Source organism: Plecotus auritus, assembly GCF_963455305.1.
Source record: "Plecotus auritus genome assembly, chromosome: 3".
Lineage (NCBI taxonomy): Eukaryota > Metazoa > Chordata > Mammalia > Chiroptera > Vespertilionidae > Plecotus > Plecotus auritus.
The window spans coordinates 127812392-127836283 of NC_137772.1; the positions used below are offsets into that span (position 1 = coordinate 127812392).

At 39.1% G+C, this 23892-nt stretch overlaps 1 protein-coding gene across 3 annotated transcripts in view; it reads right to left on the minus strand.

The window, feature by feature from the left end:
- Positions 1-23892, minus strand: part of ATP8A2 (ATPase phospholipid transporting 8A2) — a 700434-nt gene that overhangs the window by 468302 nt on the left and 208240 nt on the right. For all 3 annotated transcript variants that reach the window (XM_080660784.1, XM_080660782.1, XM_080660783.1), the window contains 4 exons: positions 20649-20693; positions 18060-18135; positions 1191-1296; positions 691-773 (listed from right to left, as the gene is read on the minus strand). In XM_080660784.1, the coding sequence (XP_080516910.1) occupies positions 691-773; positions 1191-1296; positions 18060-18135; positions 20649-20693 (310 nt within the window). The remainder of the gene's footprint in view (positions 1-690; positions 774-1190; positions 1297-18059; positions 18136-20648; positions 20694-23892) is intronic.

A 23892-nucleotide genomic window follows, 5' to 3' on the forward strand; every position in this document is an offset into this window, starting at 1 on the left:
GAGTAACAGGCAGCCCCACCAGCTGGCTACCATGACAAACACCAGTGCCTCGCCAGTCCTAACCTTCAACTTCCCCTGTTGGCCATTCTCAAGAACCCCTATGTGATCTTATTCTTGATTTAAATTTGTTCCTACTACCAAATTTTCCCCTCAGGCTTCTTGAGAGGGAAAGTAAGAAAATATAAATAAAATTAATCAACCCCTGGGCTGAAGGGAAAATAAAAACTCCTGTATATAAAAAGGATCCTCAGTGCCAATTCCTTTCTCTCCCAGCCAAGGAGACTGAAGCAATAGAGCAAGAGCCTCATTGTGCAAGAACAGCTGGGCATGAGGCCACGGGGACAGCCTGCAGAAGCTGCTCTCAAAGCAAGTGGGCCCTGCAGCAGTTTCCCAACTATTACTCAACAGAGAGGAGGCCTCCTAAATGCTTTACTACAAATACTTCCACATCTGTGTATTGACTTGTCAAGAAGCATCATTAAGAGAGAAAAATTATTGCAAATGCAAAAACAATATTAATGAGCTAATAAAATTGCATATCATTCTCGGTTTTTCTACAGGCCTACTTTCTCACAGGAAAAAAAAAATAGACATTTAGCTACCATATTTACAACAGACATGCTATTTCAAATATACAGTCTTCAAAAAAGTAAGTGATCTACGAGGTGGAGAGGTGCCCATGTCACTCACGGCTTCTATGATGACTGAGTACGGTGTCCTGCCTGTGAACACGAAGCCCAGTTTCTTAGCTCCTTTCACCAAAGCAGCTTCATCTGTCAATCAAGAGTTTACAATTCTTCATATGTAAGAGTTGATGAAATATTGACTAAGCGCTGGTAATGCCAGAATTCTGCTTAGCAAGTACTATTTTTCAAATTAGCAAAACCCACACCAGTTAAAGAAGCCTGGCCTCATGTGCAGCTCTGACTAGTTTAATGACTTCTGCTAGGAAATGCAAGATGGCCTGGGGCCTCCTCCTGCCATCAAAGTGTTACTGTAGTCAGTAGAACCCAGCACCAGTTTTCTATAGTTTTAACACTTACAGCCTTAGCCCGTAATCTGTGTGAGGACAGAGGCAAATAGTGGGGTCTTTGAGGGGTGGGATATACCATCACATCTCCCACAAGTAATGCAAACACCCAAGGCTCCAGAAAAGGGGATAGCAGGGCACATGATCCAAGAGGTCTCACCTGGGGAGGAGGCCTGGTAGATGATGTTGTCTCCATCCTTTTCGGGAACAACAGTGTGGCACACAGCCAGAAGGGTGAGGAACTCCTGTATGCAAGGAGCTGTGGGCTACAAACAGAAGAGCAAGTTAATCCTTCTGCTACAACACCACTGACACACATCAGAGTGAGATCCATGTCATCTGCTGCCTAAAACCCTGGAATGGCTTCCTGCTCCCTTTAAACAGAGGTTGAGATCTGTAGTGTGGACTCCAGGTTCCCGTGATTTGGCACCTGCTCACTATCTCCTGCCATTCACCTTCCTGTGCTCTCTACTAACCACTTGGGTCTGCACTTCTTCCAACAATGCTCATCCTTCCTACTGTTCCATCACTGCCCCCTACACGTGGTCAGCTAATTCTTCTATTTACTCATCCTCTGGGATTCAGTTTACCAGTCAGTACATCTGAGAAGGCTGTTGTCACCCTTCTTTTGGAACATCGTTCTTGAAGTGCTAGCCCTTGAGGTCAGGTGAGAACAAAGAGGAAGCCAATGCCCCATCCTAGGACGCTCCCAGCACCCTGCCACCCCCATGCTTCCTCTCACTTCTGTAAGAGCCAGGAGGGTGAGCAAGTTGTCTTGCTCACGAATGTATGCTCAGGCCAAGCAAACAGAAGGCACTCAAATCAATGTCAGATCCCTGTACCGAGAACTGACTCAGCAACCACTGAGTCCCTGGTCCTTCCACACCATCGCACTGACACTTGTTCTACACATCAAGTCTGCTCTCTAGCTTCGTAATCTCAGTGTCCCCCTGGCCTATTATATTTTTAAAAAAACAAACCAAAATTGTCATGGATATGTATTTAATACATTTCTTTATCCTCCCCAACCCCCACACAAAATCCTGACGTTTTTCATTGGGATTAGACTGTATTTATAATTAGTGGAGAAATGACATCTTAATATTGTCTACCCATCTAAGAATACTGTATGCACTTCTATTTATTAAATATTTCTAAAGCTTATAAATATGGGTGCTGATATTTTATTCATTAATTTATTATTAATTTGTTAATATTATTAATTTTTACTCATTCAAAAATATCTGCATGCCTACTATATATGTGAGGCACTATATTATTGCTTTTTATATTATTAATGTAATCTTATTTCCATTATGTTTTATAAGAGTTTATTCTTCATACGTAAGTAAAAACACGTAATTTTACAAATTAAGTCAATATCCAATTGTAACTAAACTACTCACTCTCCAAGGTGCAGTTGACTCTCCTAGATTTTTAGGGTAGGCAATGATATCATCCCTATTCCTTTCCAATATATAGACTTGTTTAGTTCCCACCTGTCTGCACTTTCAGAATGATGTTCAAAGACAGGGGTGACACCAGGTTTCCTTATCCTGAGGTTATTTTAAAATGACTATCTTCAATGTTTCACTCCTAAATAGGCAGCTGACCATAAATTTGAGATAGATTTGTATTTTCACATTCAGAAAACAATTTTGTGTTTGCTATTTTTTTATGGAGTTTTCTTTCCTTGTTTTGTTTTTTACTTAGTCACAAATGGATAGTGGCTAACATTTTTAGTTTCTCCTCTGACATGCTAATGTGATTTAAGAACAACTGCATGGAAACAGTCACAGCAGTCACACAGCTACTTCTTATCTGCCTTCAGGAAAAGGAAATGCTCATTAAATTATAGTTCAACGAAACTTTACAATTAGAGGATTTACAAATTCCCCAAGGCCTACACTGCAAACGTGGCGAGGAAATTTTATCCGAAAGCACATTAATTTCAGAATTTCACTTCCAGACTACCTTCTGCATCAGAGAACTACTATCTAGTCCTGCATGTCACCTTTCCCACGATGAAACAATATAAAAAGTCTTAAATTTAATAGCAAATAAACTCGATAGGAAATATTTTGAGCATAATAAAGAAGAGTTGCACATACACTCAAATAAGTTACCTTGAGTGAAAGGCCAGATAAAATTCTTAAAGATCAAAAATATCCCCAAGACAAAATTAATCTACCTTTGATTCCCTACTGAACCTGACATTCTGTAACAAATTAGGGAAGAGAGACAAACTTAATTGAAGCCTATGGATAAGATGTTTGTAATATATTTAGACAAGTGCTCCATGTTTGAAAGTAAACTTATTTCACTAACTTCTAAGAGGGAAAATACTTTATAATGTTAAAGAACTGATTGTTTATTAGAGAATGTGTGTGTGTGTGTGTGTGTGTGTGTGTGTGTGTGTGTGTATTGTTTTACAAGTTAAACAAAATAGACATATAATATTTAACATTTTAGCCATCTCTAAGTGTACAATTCAGCGGCATTAAATACATTCACAATGCTGTGTATCCATCACCACTATCTATATCTAAAACTTTTTCATCCTCCCAACAAACACTGTACCCATGAAACAATAACTCCCATTTTCCCTAATCCCTCACCCCTTGTAATCTCTCTTCTGCTCTGTCTCTATTCTACGTGCCTCATATAATTGAAATTATACAATATTTGTCCTGCAGTTAACATTTTAATCTGCACCAAATGCTTTATGCATCTAGAAATGAATATATTCAATTTATTTAATATAAAAAAATAGCAGAAAACTATACAGGTCTAAAATTATTTTACATTTCAATTTGCAGCTATAAAGTATATAAATAATATATATACAAATAATTTATTCTTGAAGACTCAAGCTCAAAAGTCCTAAGCATAATACAGTTGTTTTCTTCCTTGGTAAATCTTTGGAAAATTATCCCACAAATAGAAAGTCACTGGTTAGTGATATAAGTAAGGGACCACATGAATTGTTCCTAGAGTTGATTCTCTAAGAGGCAAATTCCATCTTGACTATCAGTCCATACAAGACTTGAAAGGACCCAGAAAATAAAAAATGATGACCCAGGGAAAACAGAAATTCTGTAGCAGATGAAAAGTACTCCCTTGGGAGGAAAGTAAGGGTTTTTTCTTGGTTAAATGCTTTAATTTTAGTCAATGGTCCCAAGGGAATGTAGATAAAAATGTGGGATACCCATAGACTTAAAATCCTAAACTGCTTGCCCTAGCTTGCTTGGCTCAGTGGATAGAGCGTCAGCCTGCGGACTGAAGGGTCCCGGGTTTGATTCCAGCAAAGGACACATGCCTGGGTTGTGGGCTCGATCCCCATGGGGGCATGCAGGAGGCAGTCGATAAAGGATTCACTCTCATCACTGATGTTTCTATCTCTCTCTCCTTCTCCCTTCCTCTCTGAAATCAATAAAGAAATATTTTTTTAAAAAAAGCCTTAAAAATCCTAAACTGCTTCTTCCCTTGCCTCAACCATATTTTGGTAAAATAACCAAGTGATCTAATAGACTCTGCTGTGTACCTGAAACTAGCACAAAATAATATTGGATATAAACTGTAATTAAAAATAAAATTTTTAAAATGTTTAAAAACACCCATTGGTTATATTTAATTTAATCCCACACCTTACCAAAGAAAAATATTAGAGCCTATAGTCTTCCTCATTTACAGTGGAGCTAGATGTTGAAGGTCATATGGGCTTAATTAATGCAATAGCCAAAATGAAGAATGACCTCAGAAGGATTCAAGAATCCTGGAAAACTTTTTTAAAGTGTTAAATATAGGCATTTATTAAAAAACTATAGGCCCAGTGCACCAGTGGGGTCCCTCGGCCTGGCCTGCAGCTCTCCAACATCCCTCAAGGGGTCCAGGATTGTGAGAGGGCACAGGCCAGACCAAGGGACACCACTCGTGCATGATCATGGCCAGGGAGGGATCGCAGGAGAGCTCCAGGGTGTGTCTGGCCCATCTCACCCAGTCCCAATTGGCCGGACCCCAGCAGCAAGCTAACCTACTGGTCAGAGCGTCTGCCCCCTTGTGATCAGTGCGCATTATAGCTACTGGTCAAATGGTCGAACAGTCACTTAGGCTTTTATACATAGAGATATAAAATAAATTCCTCAATGCCTGGACTTAATAAGCATTCAATGAAGTGTAAATATCCTAAAAGTCCCAATGTTTTCACTGATGCTTAAGCTAATCTCCCTAGGAAGGGCTTCCTTTTCATAAGGGCTGTAGCTGCCCTTATTCTCACTGTCCTTCCCACTAGAAAAGAAAATTTGGCTCAGGAGAGTTGAAGGTGAGGATTAAAGCAAGGATGAAAAAAGAAATTCACTAACTACTCTAAAAATGGGGTTTCCACCTAAAATGGATGCTTTTGACCATGGGACAAAAAATGCTCATTAGATGATCCTTATTCATGCTATCAACACTCAAATGTCAAGAGGACAGGCTCAAGAGCCTGTGATCGATGATCAAAAACCCCTTGTATTCCCAGGCACACAAATGTGGACTAAGCTTTGGAACAAACATCTGTATGTATACATAAATTAACTGAGCTAAGTATTTAAAGATTTCACACATTGGGATCATGGCAGCAGGTGCAGAGGACCTCTTCTTCAAATACAGACTGTCCCCTGGCCACTGGGTTTCTATGCCAGCGCACATTTAGGTCCATGCAAACACTATTCAGTACGAGTGTTCACATTGCCCACATTTCAATAGTTATGGTAGCCATAACACCCACCAAAGAGATTGAATAAAAAACAAAACCACTTTTCCAGGGAGTCACATCAGACCTACCCCTAAGATGCAAAAGTGTGTACAATGGCCCTTAATGATTTTACATTTCTGATTCCCCAATTAATAAAAATTCCTTGATGGATGTTTTTTTCCCTTGGTGTTCTTTTATTCATCTCTTCCCCTAGTACTTAGCAAAGTGTTTAATATAAATCGGTGCCAGAGGCTAAAACCAACAGTAGTTAGCATATTAATGCAAAAAGACCCATTGGAAGGCAATGGACTTTGATATTTAGCAGGGCTGAAAATCAGCATAATATTGCCCTGCTGTGGACTCAATGGCTAAAGGCAATTCCCTAACCTGATAATCCTTTTACTGTTTACCAAACTTTACCTTTGATATGCCTATATGCATTGCTAAGGGTAAATGTGTATTCAAGTAAATAAAAAGCAGACCAGCCAGAAGTCGGTGAGCTTCTCCACCAGAGAGAGGTTTCCACCTGCCCGCCCCCCCCTTCCAATGCCTTCTAAATTCATATTTCTTGTATAGTGTTTTCATTTGTGCATCGGCCCCTTCTTCAGATCCTGAACCCTAGTCATGCTGGATGCGGCAAATTGGTCCATTAAACTATTTGCTAAATAAATGAATAAATAAGAGTTTCCCATTTAACCAATAGTGTGCTGCTATTCCAAGCCAACTCTGTGATTCTGCAGTACTCAGTACTCAGTACACCACCCTTGTCTCACTTCCTCTGCTGCTTTTTCTCATGCTTACCTATGCTAGGGAAACAAATTCTGTGAACCTAGACTAAAAGCAGTTTCCTAAACCTCTCTGTCACTCTTTCATTTTCTCCTTCCCTATTCACCATCCCAACTTGAACAGACACAGTCAACCATCTTATTTATTACCTTCAACCTGAATATAATTTTAGAATACTGTAATCCACTTTCAGAAAGCAAGTCACCACAATGCACTTGTTTCTTTGAAATCCTTATTTAAAATTACACTTCTCAAGAGAAGTTTCTCCTGAGGCATAAATCTACTGCTTGGAGAACCTCTAGCCTAGAAGGTGGATACACCTCTAAGATCAAAATCCAAGAAAGGGAGATTCCAAAATGGCGATGGAGTAAATGGAACCTACAATGACACTCTCCCAGGACCAAACTGGAAATACAATTAAAATACAGGAAAACCACCCTGAAACATCAACTGAAGACTAGCTAGAGAGACCCCTAATAACCAATGATGGAAAGTGGGTACCACATAGAGATAGGTAGGAAGTGCGGATGTGAGAAAGTGCTGGCCAGGCTCCCACAGAGGGATATCTCAGCTGGGGGTGCAGAGAGCTCACTGAGAACTCTGGGGTCAAAACCCCAAGCTGGGCTCCCCAGCCCAGAGCACCAGGACTGAGAAAGGTGCCAACATAACATATGGCTTCACAGAGGTTTGCTCTCTGTGATTGAGAGACTGCGGAAAATGCCAGCACACCCTTAAGGGGCCAATGCACAATATTTTGTGTACAGCCATTCACCTTAGGTTCTGGCAGAAGGAAGGCAGAGTGGACCAAAGCTCTGTGAGCAGAATCCAGTTTTGGGGGCTCTGGTATTGGAGCTTGGAGGGCAGCCACCTCAGTTTCCTATGCTGAGTCATTCCCTCACACTATGGAGGACATCTTTCTCCAGGAAACTTTTACTATCCAGGCAGTTTTTGCCTGGAGGGAAGGAAGTTGCCCCACTCTGTTGGAAGACCTCTTATCCTAACTTGTGGTCTATAGCCTGAAGCAAATCAAAACTGAGTGTCAATGGAACTGCATGCAAAGGCTGGTCTCTGGAGTCTTTGAGTCTTTGCCTGATCTAATCTGGGGCCCAGGGCTAGAAAAACCAGACCCAAGTGGACATCTTGGTCCTTTACAAAGGCACCCAGCCCCAGCAGAGGGAGCCACAAGCTATGGATTGCTGATAGCTCGAAACAGGGTACTCAGGGCCAGTCACAGACAGCATCTGACATTGTCCTGTGCTAAAGATTGGGACTCACAGCAGATCTACCTAATACACAGACACAAACCCAAACATGCAGTCAAAATTGGGAGACAAATAAACAAGCCCCAAATGAACAAACAAGAGAATTTCTAAGAAGAAGAGCTAAATGAAATGGAGATAAGAAATTTATCAGACATAGAGTTCAGAATAATGATGGCAAAGATGCTCAACAGCAAGAAAAAAGATAAGGTAACTATAAAGAATGGCATAATACTAATAAAGAACACAGTAGAAAGAATACACAGCAGACTAGGAAGACCTAGGATGAGATCAGTGAATTTGAAGACAGGGTAGAAAAAGATCACTCAATCAGAGAACCAAAAAGAAAAAATAAATTTAAAAACACAAGGACAACTTAAGGGAGATGTGAAACAACATGAAACATAACAATATTTACATAATAGGAGTGCCAGAAGAGGAAAAATATCAGCAAGGGATAAAGAATGTGTTTGAAGACATAATGGCACAAAACTTCCATAATCTGAAGAAGGAAAAATTCACACAAGTTCAGGAGGCACAGAGAGTCCCAATTAAGAAGAACCCAAACAGGCCTACACACAGGCACATCATAATTAAAATGCCAAAAATTAAAAGCAAAGAGAGAATCTTAAAGGTAGCAAGAAAAAAGCAAATTGTTACCTACAAAGGAGCTCCCATAAGGCTCTCAGCTGATTTCTCATCAAAATCTTTACAGGCCAGGAAGGATTAGCATGAAGTATACAAGGTAATGAAAATCAAAAGACCAAACCTAAGATTATTATATACAGCAAAGCTAACAATCAAAATAGGTGGTGAAATGAAGACCTTCCCAGAAAAAATGTGGCTAAAGGAGTTTATCTCCACCAAACCAGCCCTGCACAAAATGCTAAGGGACTGCTGTAATGAGAAGAAGAAATAGAGAGAGAAAGAAATATAGGCATAAGGAATTGAAATGGCAATAAATAAGGACCTATCAATAATAACTTAAATGTACATGGATTAAATGCTTCAATGAAAAGACATAGGGTAGCTGAATGGATATGAAAACATAACCAAGTATATGCTATATACAAGAAATCCACCTCAGAACAAAAAATTCACACAGGATGAGAGTGAAGGGATGGGAAAAATTTTTCTATGCATTGGCAACAAACAAAAATAGTGGGGTACCAATACTCATATCTGACAAAATAGACTTCAAAATGAAGGCCATCACAAGAGACAATAAAGGTCATTACATTATACTAAAGAGATTGATCCAACAAGAAGACATAACCCTGGAAAACATATATGCACCCAATATAGGAACACCTAAATACATAAAATAACTTCTAGAATATGTTAAGGGAGAGACTGACAGCAATACAATCATAGTAGAATATTTTTTATTTTTTGAATAAATCTTTATTGTTCAGATTATTACAGATGTTCCTCTTTTTTCTCCCCATAGCTCTCCTCCACCTGGTTCCCTCCCCGCACCCCATGCCCTTACCCCTGCCACTGTTCTCATCCATAAGGGTAAGATTTTTGTCCAATCTCTTCCCGCACCCTCATGCCCCCTTCCCCCTGAGAATTGTCAATCCACTCCCTTTCTATGTCCCTGATTCTATTATATTCACCAGTTTATTCTGTTCATCAGATTTTGTATTCACTTGATTTTTAGGTTCACTTGTTGATAGATATGTATTTGTTGTTCATAATTTTTATCTTTACCTTTTTCTTCTTCTTCCTCTTCTTAAAGAATACATTTCAGCATTTCATATAATACTGGTTTGGTGGTGATGAACTCCTTTAGCTTTTTCTTGTCTGTAAGGCTCTTTATCTGACCTTCAATTCTAAATAATAGCTTTGCTGGGTAATCTTGGTTGTAGGTTCTTGCTGTTCATCACTTTGAATATTTCTTGCCACTCCCTTCTGGCCTGCATAGTTTCTGTTGAGAAATCAGCTGACAGTCGTATGGGTGCTCCCTTGTAGGTAACTAACTGTTTTTCTCTTGCTGCTTTCAAGATTCTCTCTTTGTCTTTTGCCCTTGGCATTTTAATTATGATGTATCTTGGTGTGGTCCTCTTTGGATTCCTCTTGTTTGAAGTTCTCTGTGCTTCCTGGACTTGTAAGTCTATTTCTTTCACCAGGTAGGGAAAGTTTTCTGTCATTATTTCTTCTAATAGGTTTTCAGTATCTTGCTCTCTCTCTTCTTCTGGCACCCCCATAATTTGGATGTTGGTACATTTGAAGTTGTCCCAGAGGCTCCTTACACTATCTTCATATTTTTGGATACTTATTTCTTTTTGCTTTTCTGGTTGGGTGTTTTTTGCTTCCTCGTATTTCAAATCTTTGATTTGATTCTTGGGATCATCTAGTCTACTGTTGAATTTCTGTATATTATTCTTTATTTCAGACAGTGTATGCTAAATTTCTGACTGGTCCTTTTCCATTTTTTTGGCATTCTCATTAAGATCATTGAAGGCCTCACGAAGTTCCTCAGAGGTCTCAATAAGTTTCTCGGATGTTTCTAGAAGATTCTTGAGTAACCTTATAACTGTGGTTTTGAACTCTATATCCAGTCGTTTGCTTTCTTCTATTTCTTTCATTCATGACATGTTTCTTTGTCTCCGCATTTTGGCTGCTTCCCTGTGTTGATGGAGTGGCTTTGCGTGCTAGGTGTTCTATAGGGTCCAGTGGCTCAGCCTCCCCAATCACCTGAGGTGGACACTCTTGGTGCACCCTTTTGTGGGCTGGGTGCACAGTTTTGTTGTAGTTAAGCCTTGATTGCTGTTGGTATCACTGGGAGGAATTGACCTCCAGGCCAATTGGCTGTGACAACCCGCTGTGTCTATAATGGAAGAACTGCTGTGCTGGAGACACCCTTATGGGGCAGGACTTGCTTCAGTGGGGCTTTGGTGCTCACTGAGTCTGCCTCTTGAGTGTGTCACTTATGGATGTTAGGAGTTGGAATCTGGTATCTTCTCACACTGACCACTAGATACACTGGCTCCTGGATTTCCAAGGAGGTACAAAGTCAGCTACTGCCTGAGGGCCCCCAGCAGGAGCTACAGCGAGATCTGCAGATTTCTCCTCTTTGTTTGGTGTTTGGAAGTTTTGGAGCTCTCTGACCCAGCTGCAGTTTGTTAGGTTAGGCTGCGAAAGGACAGGCATTCATATGCAAAAGCCACTGCACACAGCTTGGGAGGGGTTGTAAATTGGGTAGGGCAGGGTCTCAGGGAATCACCAGGGCTGAGTAAACAGCGATGGCTGCCAGTCAGCAGTCTCTGTGTCTCCGTGTCTCCATGTCCCCGCATCCCACGCCCCCACACAGTAATAATGATCCCTGCGAGCACCTCTGCAAGAAAGCCACCCTCACTTTCCAACCCGATGCCAGACAATCCAGTTTCTCCCTGTAGGAGTCTGGGTCCCCAGATTCTCGCCAGAAACTGTAGTTCAGAGCAATCGGGAGCTTGTATCTCCCTTCTGATTGAAAAAACGGTGTACCCAGTTGCCAGCCCGATTCATGCACACCTCCATACCTCTGCTCTTCTGTGCCTCTGCACGTCCTACCCAGTCTCAATGTGCTTTTTTCTTTCCCTCTAGTTGTAGAACTTCTACTCAGCCAGCTTTCCCATGGTTCTGGGTGATAGTCGTTTTGTCTTTTAGTTATAGTTTTGGAGTGGTTGTGAGAGGCAGCACATACAGGTGTATACCTTATGCCACCATCTTGGTTTTTCCATAGTAGGATATTTTAACACCCCGCTGACTTCACTAGATAGATCTTCCAGAAAAAAATTAACAAGGAAACAGAGACTCTACTAGTAAATAACACACTGGATAAGATGGATTTAATTGACATTGATAGAATATTTCACCCCAAAGCTTCAGAATATATATTCTTCTCAAGTTCACATGGGTCATTCTCAAAGATAGACCACATGTTAGGACACAAAACAGTCTCTACAAATTCAAGAAGTTTGAAATTATATCAACCATTTTCTCAGATCAAATTGGAATAAAAATCAACTACAATAAAAACACTGAAAAACATTCAAACACATGGAGGCTAAATAACATGTTATTAAACAATGAGTGGATTGCCAATGAGATCAAGAAAGAAATCAAAAATTTTCTGGAGCCCTAGTAAGTTTGGTTCAGTGGATAGAGCATCAGCCTACAGACTGAAGGGTCCTGGGTTTGTTTCCAATTAAGGACACATACCTCAGTTATAAGTTCGATCCCTGGCCCTGCTCGGGGTGCATGTGGGAGGCAGCCAATCAATGTGTCTCTCTCACATCAATGTTTTGCTCTCTCTGTCACTCCCCGTTAATTCCACTCTCTCTAACAAATCAATAAGAAAATATCCTTGTGTGAGGAATAAACAAACAAACAAACAAAAAACAACTTCTTGGAAACAAATGAAAATAAAAACGCAACAACCCCAAATCTATGGGACATAATGAAAGCAGTCCTAAGAGGGCAGTTCATAGCCCTACAGGCCTAACTCAAAATAAGAAGAAAATTTTAATAATAAACTATTTAATGCTACAACTTAAAGAATTAGAAAGAGAACAACAAGAAAAGCCCAGAATAAGTAGAAGGAAGGAAATAATAAAGATTGGAGCAGAAATAAATGACATGGAGGCTAAAAAAATATATATATATATACAAATAAAGCAATGAAACCAAGAGTTGGTTCTTTGAAAAGATAAACAAGATTGATGAATCGTTAGCTAGACTCATTAAGAAAGAGAGAGGACCCAAATAAATAAAATCAGAAATGAAGTGGTGAAGTAACAACTGACACCAGAGAAATACAAAGGATTGTAAGAAAATACTATGAACAACTATATGCCAACAAACTGAACAACCTGGGTGAAATGAACAAATTCCTAAAAAAATGCAATATTCCAAAACAAAATCAGGAAGAATCAGAAACCTAAATAGGCCAACAACAACTGATGAAATTGAAGCAGTAATAATAATAAAAACTCCCCAAAACAAAAACCCTGGTCCTTACAGCTTCACAGGGGAGTTTTACCAAACATTCAAAAAACAACTAACACCTATCCTCCTCAGAGTATTCCATGAAATCCAAAAGGAAGAAACATTTCCAAGTTCTTTTTATGAGGGCAGAATTATCCTAATTCCAAAACCAGAAAAAAGATACTACAAAGAAAGAGAATTACAGGCCAATATCCCTGATGAACATAGATACTAAAATCCTCAACAAAATATTAGCAAATTGCATCCAGCAATATATTAAAAATATCATACACCATGACCAGTGGTATTTATTCCAGGAATGCAAGGCTGCTACACTATTCACAAATCAATAAATGTGATACATCACATAAACATACTAAAAGACAAAAATTACATGATCATATCAATAGACACAGGAAAAGCATTCAATAAAATACAACACCCATTTTTAATAAATCTTCTCAGGAAAGTGGGAATAGAAGGATCATATCTCAACATAATAAAGCCATGTATTACAAACCAACAGCCAACATCATATTCAATGGGCAAAAACTAAAACCATTTCCCCTTCGAACATGAACAAGACAGGGATGTCTGCTTTTACCACTCTTTTTCAACACAGTACTGAAGTCTTAGCCACAGCAATCAGACAAAAAGAAGAAATAAAAGGCATCCAAATTAGAAGGGAGGAAGTAAAACTCTCATTATTCACAGATGACAATTTTGTACATAGAAAACCCTAAATACTCCACCAAAAAAACTACTAGATTTAATAAATAAATTTGGCAATGCAAAAGGATACAAAATTAACACCTAGAATTCCATGGTATTTTTATACACCAGTAATGAATTTTCAGAAGGAGAAACTAAGCAAACATTCCCATTTACTTTTACAACAACAACAAAAATTACCTAAGAATAAATGTAACCAATAAGTTTATTGGTACTCCAAAAACTAAGGACCTTTAAAAAAGAGATAGAAGATATAAACAAGTAGAAGAATATACTATGTTCATGGATTTGTAGACTTAACATCATTAAAATGCTCATTGTACCTAAAGCAATCTATAGATTCAATGCAATCCTTATTAAAATACCAATGGCATATTTTAGATCTAGAACAAGTACTCTAAAAATTTATATAAAACTCAAAAAGACCTGGAATAGCTGCAGAAATCTTGATAAAGAAGAACAAAGTTGAAGGAATCACAATACCAGATACCAACTTATACTACAAAGCCATTGTCATCAAAACAGCTTCGAACTGACACAAGGACAGGCATATAGATCAATGAAATAGAACAGAGACCCCAGAAATCAACCCAAGACATTACACTCAACTAACATTTGACAAAGGAGGCAAGAGCATACAATGGAGTAAAGACAGTCACTTCAATAAATGGTGTTGGGAAAATTAGACAGATACATGCAAAAAAGAAAAAGAAAGAAAGAAACTAGAGCACCAACTTACACCACGCACAAAAATAAACTCAAAATGAATAAAAGGCTTAAATGTAGGTCATGACACCATAAAAATCCTAGAAGAAATTATAGGCAGCAAAATCTCAGACATCTTCCCTAACAGTATGTTTTTGGATACATCTCTAGGGCAAGGAAAACTAAGGAGAAAATAAACAAATGCGACTACATCAAAATAAAAAGCTTCTGAACAGCAAAAGAAACCGTCAACAAAATTAAAAGGGAGCCCACTGTATGGGAGAACATATTTGACAATGATACATCTGATAAAGGGTTAATTTACAACATATATAAAGAACTCATATAACTTAACAAAAAAAGATAAATGATCCAATTAAAAAATGGGCAAAGTTCCTAAATAGATACTTCTCCAAAGCAGACATACAGATGGCCAAGAGACATAAACAAAAAAAATGCTCAAAGTCACTGATCATCAGATAGATGCAAATTAAAAGGACAGTGAGGTATCACCTCACAACTGTCAGAATGGCTACCATCAACAAATTAACAAATAACAAGAGCTAGGGATAATGCAGAGAAAAGGGAACCCTAGTACACAGCTGGAATACAGACAGGTGTAGCCATTATGGAAAACAGTATTGAGTTTCCTAAAAAAAAAAAAGAAAGAAAAAGAAAAAAAAATTAAATATAGTACTGCCATTTGACCCTGTGACCCCACTTCTAGAATATATCCTAAGAAACCCAAAACACCAATCAGAAAGGATGCATGCACCCCTATGTTCAGAACAGCACAATTTACAATAACTAAGATCTGGAAAAAGCCCAACTGCCCATCAGTAGATGAGTGGATATAAAAGCTGTGGTACATTTACACAATGGAATACTATGCAGCAGGAAAAAAGAAGGATCTGCTACCCTTTGAGACAACATGAAGGGACCTGGAGAGTATTATGCTAAGTGAAATAAGCCAGTCAGAGAAAGACAAGTATCACATGATCTCATTAATATGTGCAATCTAAAAACAAAATAAAGTGATGAACAAAATAAATCCAGAGATATCGAAGCATGGAACAGACTGTTGAATGTCAAAGGAACCGAGGGGGAGGGGGAGTGGGTGGGAAGAGATCAACCAAAGAATTTGTATGCATATATGCATAACCCATGGACACAGACAATAGAGTGATGAAGGTCTGGGGCAGGAGGTGGAGGTAGGTTAGAAGAGGTCAAAGGGGGAAAATGGGTGGGTGGGGGGGAATATGTAACAATTTCAACAATAAAATTTTTTTTTAAATCCAAGAAATGGCCACATCAATGACTGTGGCATGAAGCATGGACCTCAGCAGTGTTCTCTGTGTAGTCTGGGACCACTTCAACAGCATTACCAGTGGCTGAGGCAGAATATCTGCATCCCAGCCCATGAATGTAGGTGTCTTAACACACTCATGTTTGAGAACCACTGCTAGGAAGGTTTTAGCTTTAACCAATAGGTACTAACTGCAATAGAGAAAAGGAAATTTCCTTGCTGAAAATTTCAGAGGAAAAAAAATATACATATATAACATCCAAAATATGTAACATCCAAAATGACCAAAGGGATGACAGAACACCAGGCTGCCCATGCAGCAGGCTCAGTTGGGCGGGGACTGGTGAGCAGGCTGAACTGCTGACCTATTGGAGATAGAGAGAGGCAGGGCTGATCAGCAGCTGCCCCAGGCTGCTGGCAAGGCCCGGAAAGAAAGAGAGGCAAGAGCTGATCAGTCCTTGCCTCTCTCTCTCTCCGGGCCTCGCCAGCAGCTGAGCCTCTCTCTCTCTCTGAGAGGTCAGCAGTTCAGCCCGCTTTCCAGCAGCGTGGGGCAGCTGCTGATCAGCCCTGCCTCTCTGATCAGGCCTGGAGATAGGCCTGGAGACGCTGACTGGCATGGAAACCAATTAGAACCAAATCTGGATGAACTGTGAGGAGCTAATGGCTGCCTAGGAGGCAGAGATTTTGACGCTGACTGGCATAGAAACAGACTAATCAGAACCAAATCTGGGTGAACTGCGAGGAGCCAATGGCTGCCTAGGAGCCAGAGCTTCTGATGCTGACTGGCATAGAAACCGACAAATTAGGACCTACTCTGGATGAACTGTGAAGGCAGAACCTAAGGTGGGGGCTGAGGAGGGGTTTTAAGGGCAATAGCTGTTTGGTGTAAGGTGTAAGAAAGTGGTTCAATTTTTTAATGACAGGCTTGGCAGTATAGTACATATGGCTGGCTATCAGTCTAGATATAGGGATTATGTATTTTTGTCTGCCAAGAGCATCTCCTCCTGCTGAAAAAGGTTTCCCCCGCAACACATTTAAGCATTCCTATCCTATATAATCTATCTATGCTAATAAAAGGATAATATGCTAATTAGACCAGGTCATCCAGCCATCTTCCGGACGTCCAACTTCCTTCCAGACAAAGCCATGGTGCTGGGAGCCAAGGCAGAGGCAGTTAGGGGTGATCAGGCCGGCAGGGGAGGGCAGTTGAGGGCAAGATCAGGCTGGCAGGGGAGGGCAGTTGGGGACAAGATCAAGCTGACAGGAGAGGGCAGTTGGGGGCAACCAAGCTGGCAATGGAGGGCAGTTGGGGGCAAGATCAGGCCATCAGGGGAGGGCCATTGGGGGCAAGATCAGGCTGGCAGGGGAGGGCAGTTGGGGGTGACCGGGCTGGTAGGGGAGAGCAGTTAGGGGCGAGATTAGGACAGCAGGGGAGGGCAGTTAGGGGTGATCAGGCAGGCAGGCAGAGGCAGTTAGGGGTGATCAGGCAGGTAGGCAGGTGAGCGGTTAGGAGCCAGTGGTCCCATATTGCAAGAGGGATGTCTGACTGCCAGTTAGACTGACTGTCTAAACCAGCAGTCAGACATCCCCCAAGGGGTCCCCGATTGAAGAGGGTGCAGGCTGGGCTGAGGAACGCCCCCCCCACACACGCACAAATTTCGTGCACTGGGCCACTAGTCTCTTAATAAAGTATTGGAAAGATAAAATTTTGATTTTGCTCAAGTTTACCTAATTTGAAAACTAAAATTTTATTCAGAAAAAAATTAATAATATTAGATCTAATTTATACAGACCAAGCTGGTTATGAAATACTTTGATTACTGAATACTTTTCAAAGTTGTTATTTTTCAGAGTATCCTTTAAAAACATAAGTTTATGTGATACTGCAGTTAATTATGGTTTGTTACAATAGTTGAGATAATGTGATGTTATAATTAAGATTCAAACAGACTTATGATAGGAGTCTCATTTCTACATTGTTTGCTGGGTGATCTTGGCCAAGTCAATCTTTCTATACAACTTCTTACCATATTACATCTCTGGGGTGACTCAAGTGGTATAGGAAATACATATCAAATGTTTGGCACTGAGTAAGATCCTATAATTGCTACATGTTATTATATCTTACTTTTGTTTCTTAAATTATCCTAGTCAAAGGATATTGCAATTACTTTTCAAAATACATGACTTCATAGATTCACAACTGTGAAGAAATAGTACTATAGAAATGGTAATGAAGAAATAAAGCAACAGAAATAAGAAATGTTAGAGAATTCTATGGTAAAACTTGTCTTAATCTTGATGTGCTGCTTTATAACTTCACCACATATTTCAGTCAGGTTTACATTAACTTATAAAAAGTGCTAACCAAAAAGCCTTTGTTCAAGATTACTTCCTGAAGTACTAACATCATTGAAGCGAGACTGCATCTCTTCCCCACGCTCCAAATTGCAACTTTCAAGACACTACCCATATATATAAATGAAGGTACATCATAAGGTATTTTATGTCTCAAGTGAAAAATTATGTCCTTACATGGTGGTCCTCCATGTTCTTTAAGAGCCTGGGATCATCAAAGTCACACGACTCACTAGGTGGACAAGACATCCGGCTGTGAAAGAGAATAGAAAATATTTATTCAGGTCAAAAGTTCCTTTAAGATAATTTAAAGGCAGTAAGACTCTGTCTTCAAGAAGAACCGCACCTAAAAAGCCCACAGATTTACACTTTTAAAGATTTAGAATACTATATATTATTTCAAACTTCAACAGGAAATCTTTAACAGTACTATAAAATATTTTATAATTTTTATAAGATTTTATAAACAGCAACATGGTTACAAGGAGAAGAAACAGAGACAAAATCAACATCTGACTTTGTCATTTTAGTTGGTCTCTGTATAACTTCTACCAGGAAAAACTTGTAAGAGCTGCCTGCTCAACCCAGGAAAAAATGGAGGAATTATTGCATTGTATCTATGCAACCACTTATGGCCAGGGCTCGGATATAGGAGAAAGAAGGAGGCAGATAATTATGAGAAAAGAAACCTAATATTATGGCTTTGTCCTAGTCCACTGAAAAAAAATGTGATGTGCCAATTATATTCATGCATCTCCACTCCTTCCTGAAACCCTTACTTCAAGACAATGGGAGGAGAGACAACAGCACAGTTGATGTCAGTATGAACTCTGTATAGATATCAGAATTTAATACTGCAGAGAAAACAGAAACCACTAGCTTGCAAAAGGAAACACCTAAAATGCAAGCTGATGCCCCCAGCAAAACTGTGTGAAAAGCTGAGGAAATGGCAGCAAGGGATAGATAAAGGGAAGATGGAAACAAAACAGGTTCTAAATCCACCTAAGCAAGGTTCATCCTGCAAGAACCCTCTCTCATCCCATGTAGCCAGGCAGCTAAACCTTCTGCACCCAGAAAGAAATGGAAAGTTTATCCTTTAGAGAGGTTAAATTAGAGTAGCCCTGAACACCAATCATAAAGGACATATGAACCCCTATGTTTATAGCAGCACAATTCACCATAGCTAAGATTTGGAAACAGCCTAAGTGCCCATCAGCAGATGAGTGGGTTAAAAAACTGTGGTACATCTACACAATGGAATACGACACTGCTGTAAAAAAGAAAGAACTCTTACCATTTGCAACAGCATGGATGGACCCGGAGAGCATTATGCTAAGCTAAATAAGTCAGTTGGAGAAAGATAAATATCACATGATCTCACTCATTTGTGGAATATAGTGAACAACATGGACTGATGAACAAAAACAGATCCAGAGACAGAGAAGCATCGAACAGACAGTCAAACTTCAGAGGAAAGGAAGGGGATGGGGGGCGGGGGAGATAAGAGATCAAGCAAAGGACTTGCATGCATGCATATAAACATAACAAATGGACACAGACACTAGAGGGTAAGGGCATATGCTGGGGGGTGGGAGTGGCCAGAGAGACATCAATGGGGGGAAAAGGAGACATATGTAATAGTGTATGTAATGCTAAACAATAAAGAATCTTTAAAAAAATTAGAGTAACCCTGGACCCATGGACACTGGACACACAGACAAGTAGGGTAGGGTATCCTCCCAAAACAGGCGTTTCAAGTGAAATCCAATATACATTGAAAGATATAATCACCAACCCTCTGCTTCCACTCAGCTCCCATAACAACTACAGCCATATTTACAACCCTTGGCAAAAACGAAAGTATTCTTCTTATGAGAAGAAGACTGATCAGCTCACAAGAAAGACCCACACACTGACAACCAGAGATCCTCCAATAAAATAGTAGGTACTGACTGATCATCCCACAGGGAAGCCAGTTTGTCATCAACCACTCTGTTCCCGCCTCCCACACATATACACACAGCCCTACTGATCAGTTTTGTCTTAAAACATGAGCAGACAACATCACTAGTCCTAAGGGAAACGTAAATCAATACTATAATGAGATACCACTTTATACTCATTGGAATGTTGTTGTTTTTTTAATTATTTAATTCATTAACAAGTGGTTCAAAGATGTAGAAAAATTGTGCATTACTGGCAGGAGTGTAAAATGGGAGAACTACTATGAAACAACAGTTTGATGGTTCCTCAAAAAGTTAAATATAGAATAAGCACATGACCCAGCAATCCACTTTTATGTACATAACCAAAATAATTTGAAAGCAGAGATTCACTGTGTACCAATGTTCATAACAGCATTATTAACATTAGCCAAAAAGTGAAAATACCCCAAATGCCCATCAACAGATAAATGGATAAACAAAATACGGTATATACATGCAAAGAAACATTATTCAGCCTTTAAAATGAATAAAATTCTAATACCTGCTATATAACATGTATACTACAACCTTGAAGACATTATCGTAAGAGGTGGAAAGTGAGTGGGAAGTATTGCACCAAGGGCTCACTATTTTTTGTTAAAGTCTAGTAGTATCACTGGACTTTGAAAATCATATTCACACTTAAATTTTATTCTGGTTTTCTCTTGAAATAACAAACATGCAACTTTTAATTACTAACTATTCAGGTAAGACATGAAAATATAGAATTGTTCCATAAGCTTTCCCACTAAAGAATCAAGACATGCTAGAACATACTTACCAGAAATCATCTGAGGATTGCTCCCTTGTCAGTTCTGGAAAATGACTTCCAGAGAGAGAAAAAAAAACAGAGTGATCACCAAACTATGAGCAAACGAAAGGCATTTACACATAGAACATTCTCCAAAATATATCACATATTAGGCCAAAAAACAAGTCTTAATAAATTTAAAAAGACTGAAATCATATCAAGCATTTTTAACAGAGAAATCAATTACAAGAAGAAACTGGAAAAATCAGAAATATGTGAAGATAAAACAACATACTTCTGAATAACCAATGGTTCAAAAACAAAATCAAAAGAAAAAATTTAAAAATACCTTGAGACAAAATAGTATTGAAACATGTCAAAACTTATGGTATGCAGCCAAAAGTAGTTCTTAGAGGGAAATTAATGGTGATAAATGGTCACACATCAAGAAACAAGAAAAATTTTTAACAACCTAACATTAGTCATCAAAGAACTAGAAAAAGAACAAATAAAGCCCAAAGTTAGTAGAAAAAAAATAACAAAGACCAGGAATAAATAAATGAAAGACTAAAAAGACAATAGAAAAGATCAATAAAACTAAGAGCTGGTTCAATTAAAAGAATGGACAAATCTTTCACTAGATTCACACACAAAAAAAAGAGATCTCAAAATCAGAATGAAAGAGGAGACATTATGATTGATAACATACAAACACCAAGGATCAAAAGAGACTACCAACAAATTGTATAATCTAGGAAAAAAATTAATAAAACAATCTACCAAGACTGAATCATGAAGAAATAGAACATATGAAAAGATCCATTACTATTAAGGAGATTAAATTTAAAAAAAAAAAAAAAAACTTCCAACAAACAAAAATTCCAGACCAGACATCTTCACTGTGAATTCTCCCAAACACTCAAAGAAAAATTAATACCAATCATTCCCAAATTCTTCCATAAATATAGAAGAAGAAAACATTTCCAAACTCATTTTCTGTTGCCAGCATTACCCAGATACCAAAACCAGACAAGGACACCACAAGAAAAGAAAATTACGACCACTATCCCTAATGAACATAGATCCTCAATAAAAATCCTTAACAAAATATTCACAAACCAAATTTAATAATACATTTAAAGGATCATACACCATGATCAAGTAAACTTTATTCCAGGGATGCAGGATGATTCAACATATACAAATGGATCAATGGGATACACTACAGTAAAAAAAATGAAGGATAAAAATCATATAAACATCTCAATAAGTGCAGAAAATGCATTTGACAAAATTCAATATCCACTGATGATTAAAAATGCTCAACAAGTGGGTGCTGAGGGAACATACCTCAACATAATAAAGGCCATAAGTAGTAAGTCCACATCTAATATCATACTCAATAGTAAAAACTGAAAGCCTTTTTTCCTAAGAGCAGGTACAAGTCAGATGCCCATTCTTACCACTTTTATTCAACATTGGACAAGCAAGAAAAAGAAATAAAAGGCACCCAAATGAGAAAAGAATAAGTAAAATTCTATTTGCAGATGACATGATAAGTACTGAATACCCTAAAGACTCCACCAAAAACACTAATGAAAACTAATGATCAAATTTAGTAAAGTTGCAGGACACAAATCAAACACAAAAATCTGTTGCATTTCTATACATTAATAATGAACTATCAGAAAGATATAAGAAAACATCACTCCCTGGCTGGTGTGGCTCAGTTAGTTGGGGCTTCATCCTGTTCACCAAAAGGTTGTGGGTTCGATTCCTGGTCAGGGCACATACTTAGGTTGCAGGTTTGATCCCTGGGTCAGGGTGCATATGTGAGGCAAACAATAGATGTTTCTCTCTCATATCCATGGTTCTCTCTTTCTCTCTCCATTCCCCTCTCTCTAAAATCATTTTATTAAACATATCCATGGGTGAGGATTTAAAAATAAATTTTAAAGAAAACATCACATTTACAATTGTATCAAAAAAATACCTAAAACTATAAGATATTGATGAAAAAAACTGAAGAAGGCACAAATAAATAGAAAGATAGTTCATGCATATGAATAAAAAGAATGTATATTATTAAAATGTCCATATTACCTGAAGAAATCTACAGGTTCAATACAATTCCTACAAAAATGTCAATGATATTTTTCACAGAAATAGAACAACCATCCTAATATGTATGGAACCACAAAATAACCAAATTGCCAAAGCAAACTTGAGAAAGAAGAACAAAGCCGGAGGCATCACACTCTGATTTCAAAGTGTATTACAAAGCTATAGTAATTAAAACAGTATAGTGTTGACATAAAAACAGATCAATGGAATAGAATAGAGAGCCCAGAAATACACTCACGCATTTATGGTTAACAAATTTATCACAAAGGAGCCAAAAATAAACAATAGATAAAGAACAGTCTCTTTAATAAGTGGTTTTGGTAAACTTGAGAACCACATGCAAAATAATAAAACTGGACCTTCTAGGAGAAACCAAGATGGCGGCATAGGTAAATACCTAAACTGCTGCCTCGCACAACAATTTCAAAACTACAACTAAAAGACAAAACGGACATCATCCAGAACCACAGGAAAGCTGGCTGAGTGGAAATTCTACAACTAGAAGGAAAGAGGAAAGCACACTGAGACTCAGAGGAGCTGCGGAAGTAAAGTCCAGGGGTACGAAGGTGCGCGCGCACAGAGAGCGTGGGCAACTGAGTACGCGGCTGGCTTTCTCAATCAGGAGGGAGACAAAAGCTCCCAACTGCTCTGAACGCCAGTTCCAGGTGAGACTCTGGGGACCCAGACTCATTCGGGGAGAAACTGGACTGTCTGGCAGCAGGTGAAACTCGAGGGCAGGTTTCTCTCAGAGGTGCTTGCAGTGATTACCACGGGACACTGAACCCAGGGACCTCTTAGGGCAGGACTGACAGGAAGCCATCGCTCTCTGCTCCGCCCTGAGACTCTGCCCCATCCAAGCTGAGCACAGATGCTTTTGCAAGTCTTCTCTCATAAGACTGTCTCCAGCACAGAAGTTCTCCCAGTGTAGACACAGCTGATCCTCACAGCCAATTGGCCTGGAGGTCCATTCCTCCCAGTGATACCAATAGCAATCAAGGCTTAACTACAACAAGACTGTGCACCCAGCCCACAAAAGGGTGCATCAAGAGTGTCCACCTCAGGTGATTGGGGAGGCTGAGCCACTGGGCCCTATAGAACACCTAGCACACAAAGCCACTCTATCAACTCAGAGAAGCAGCCAAAATGTGGA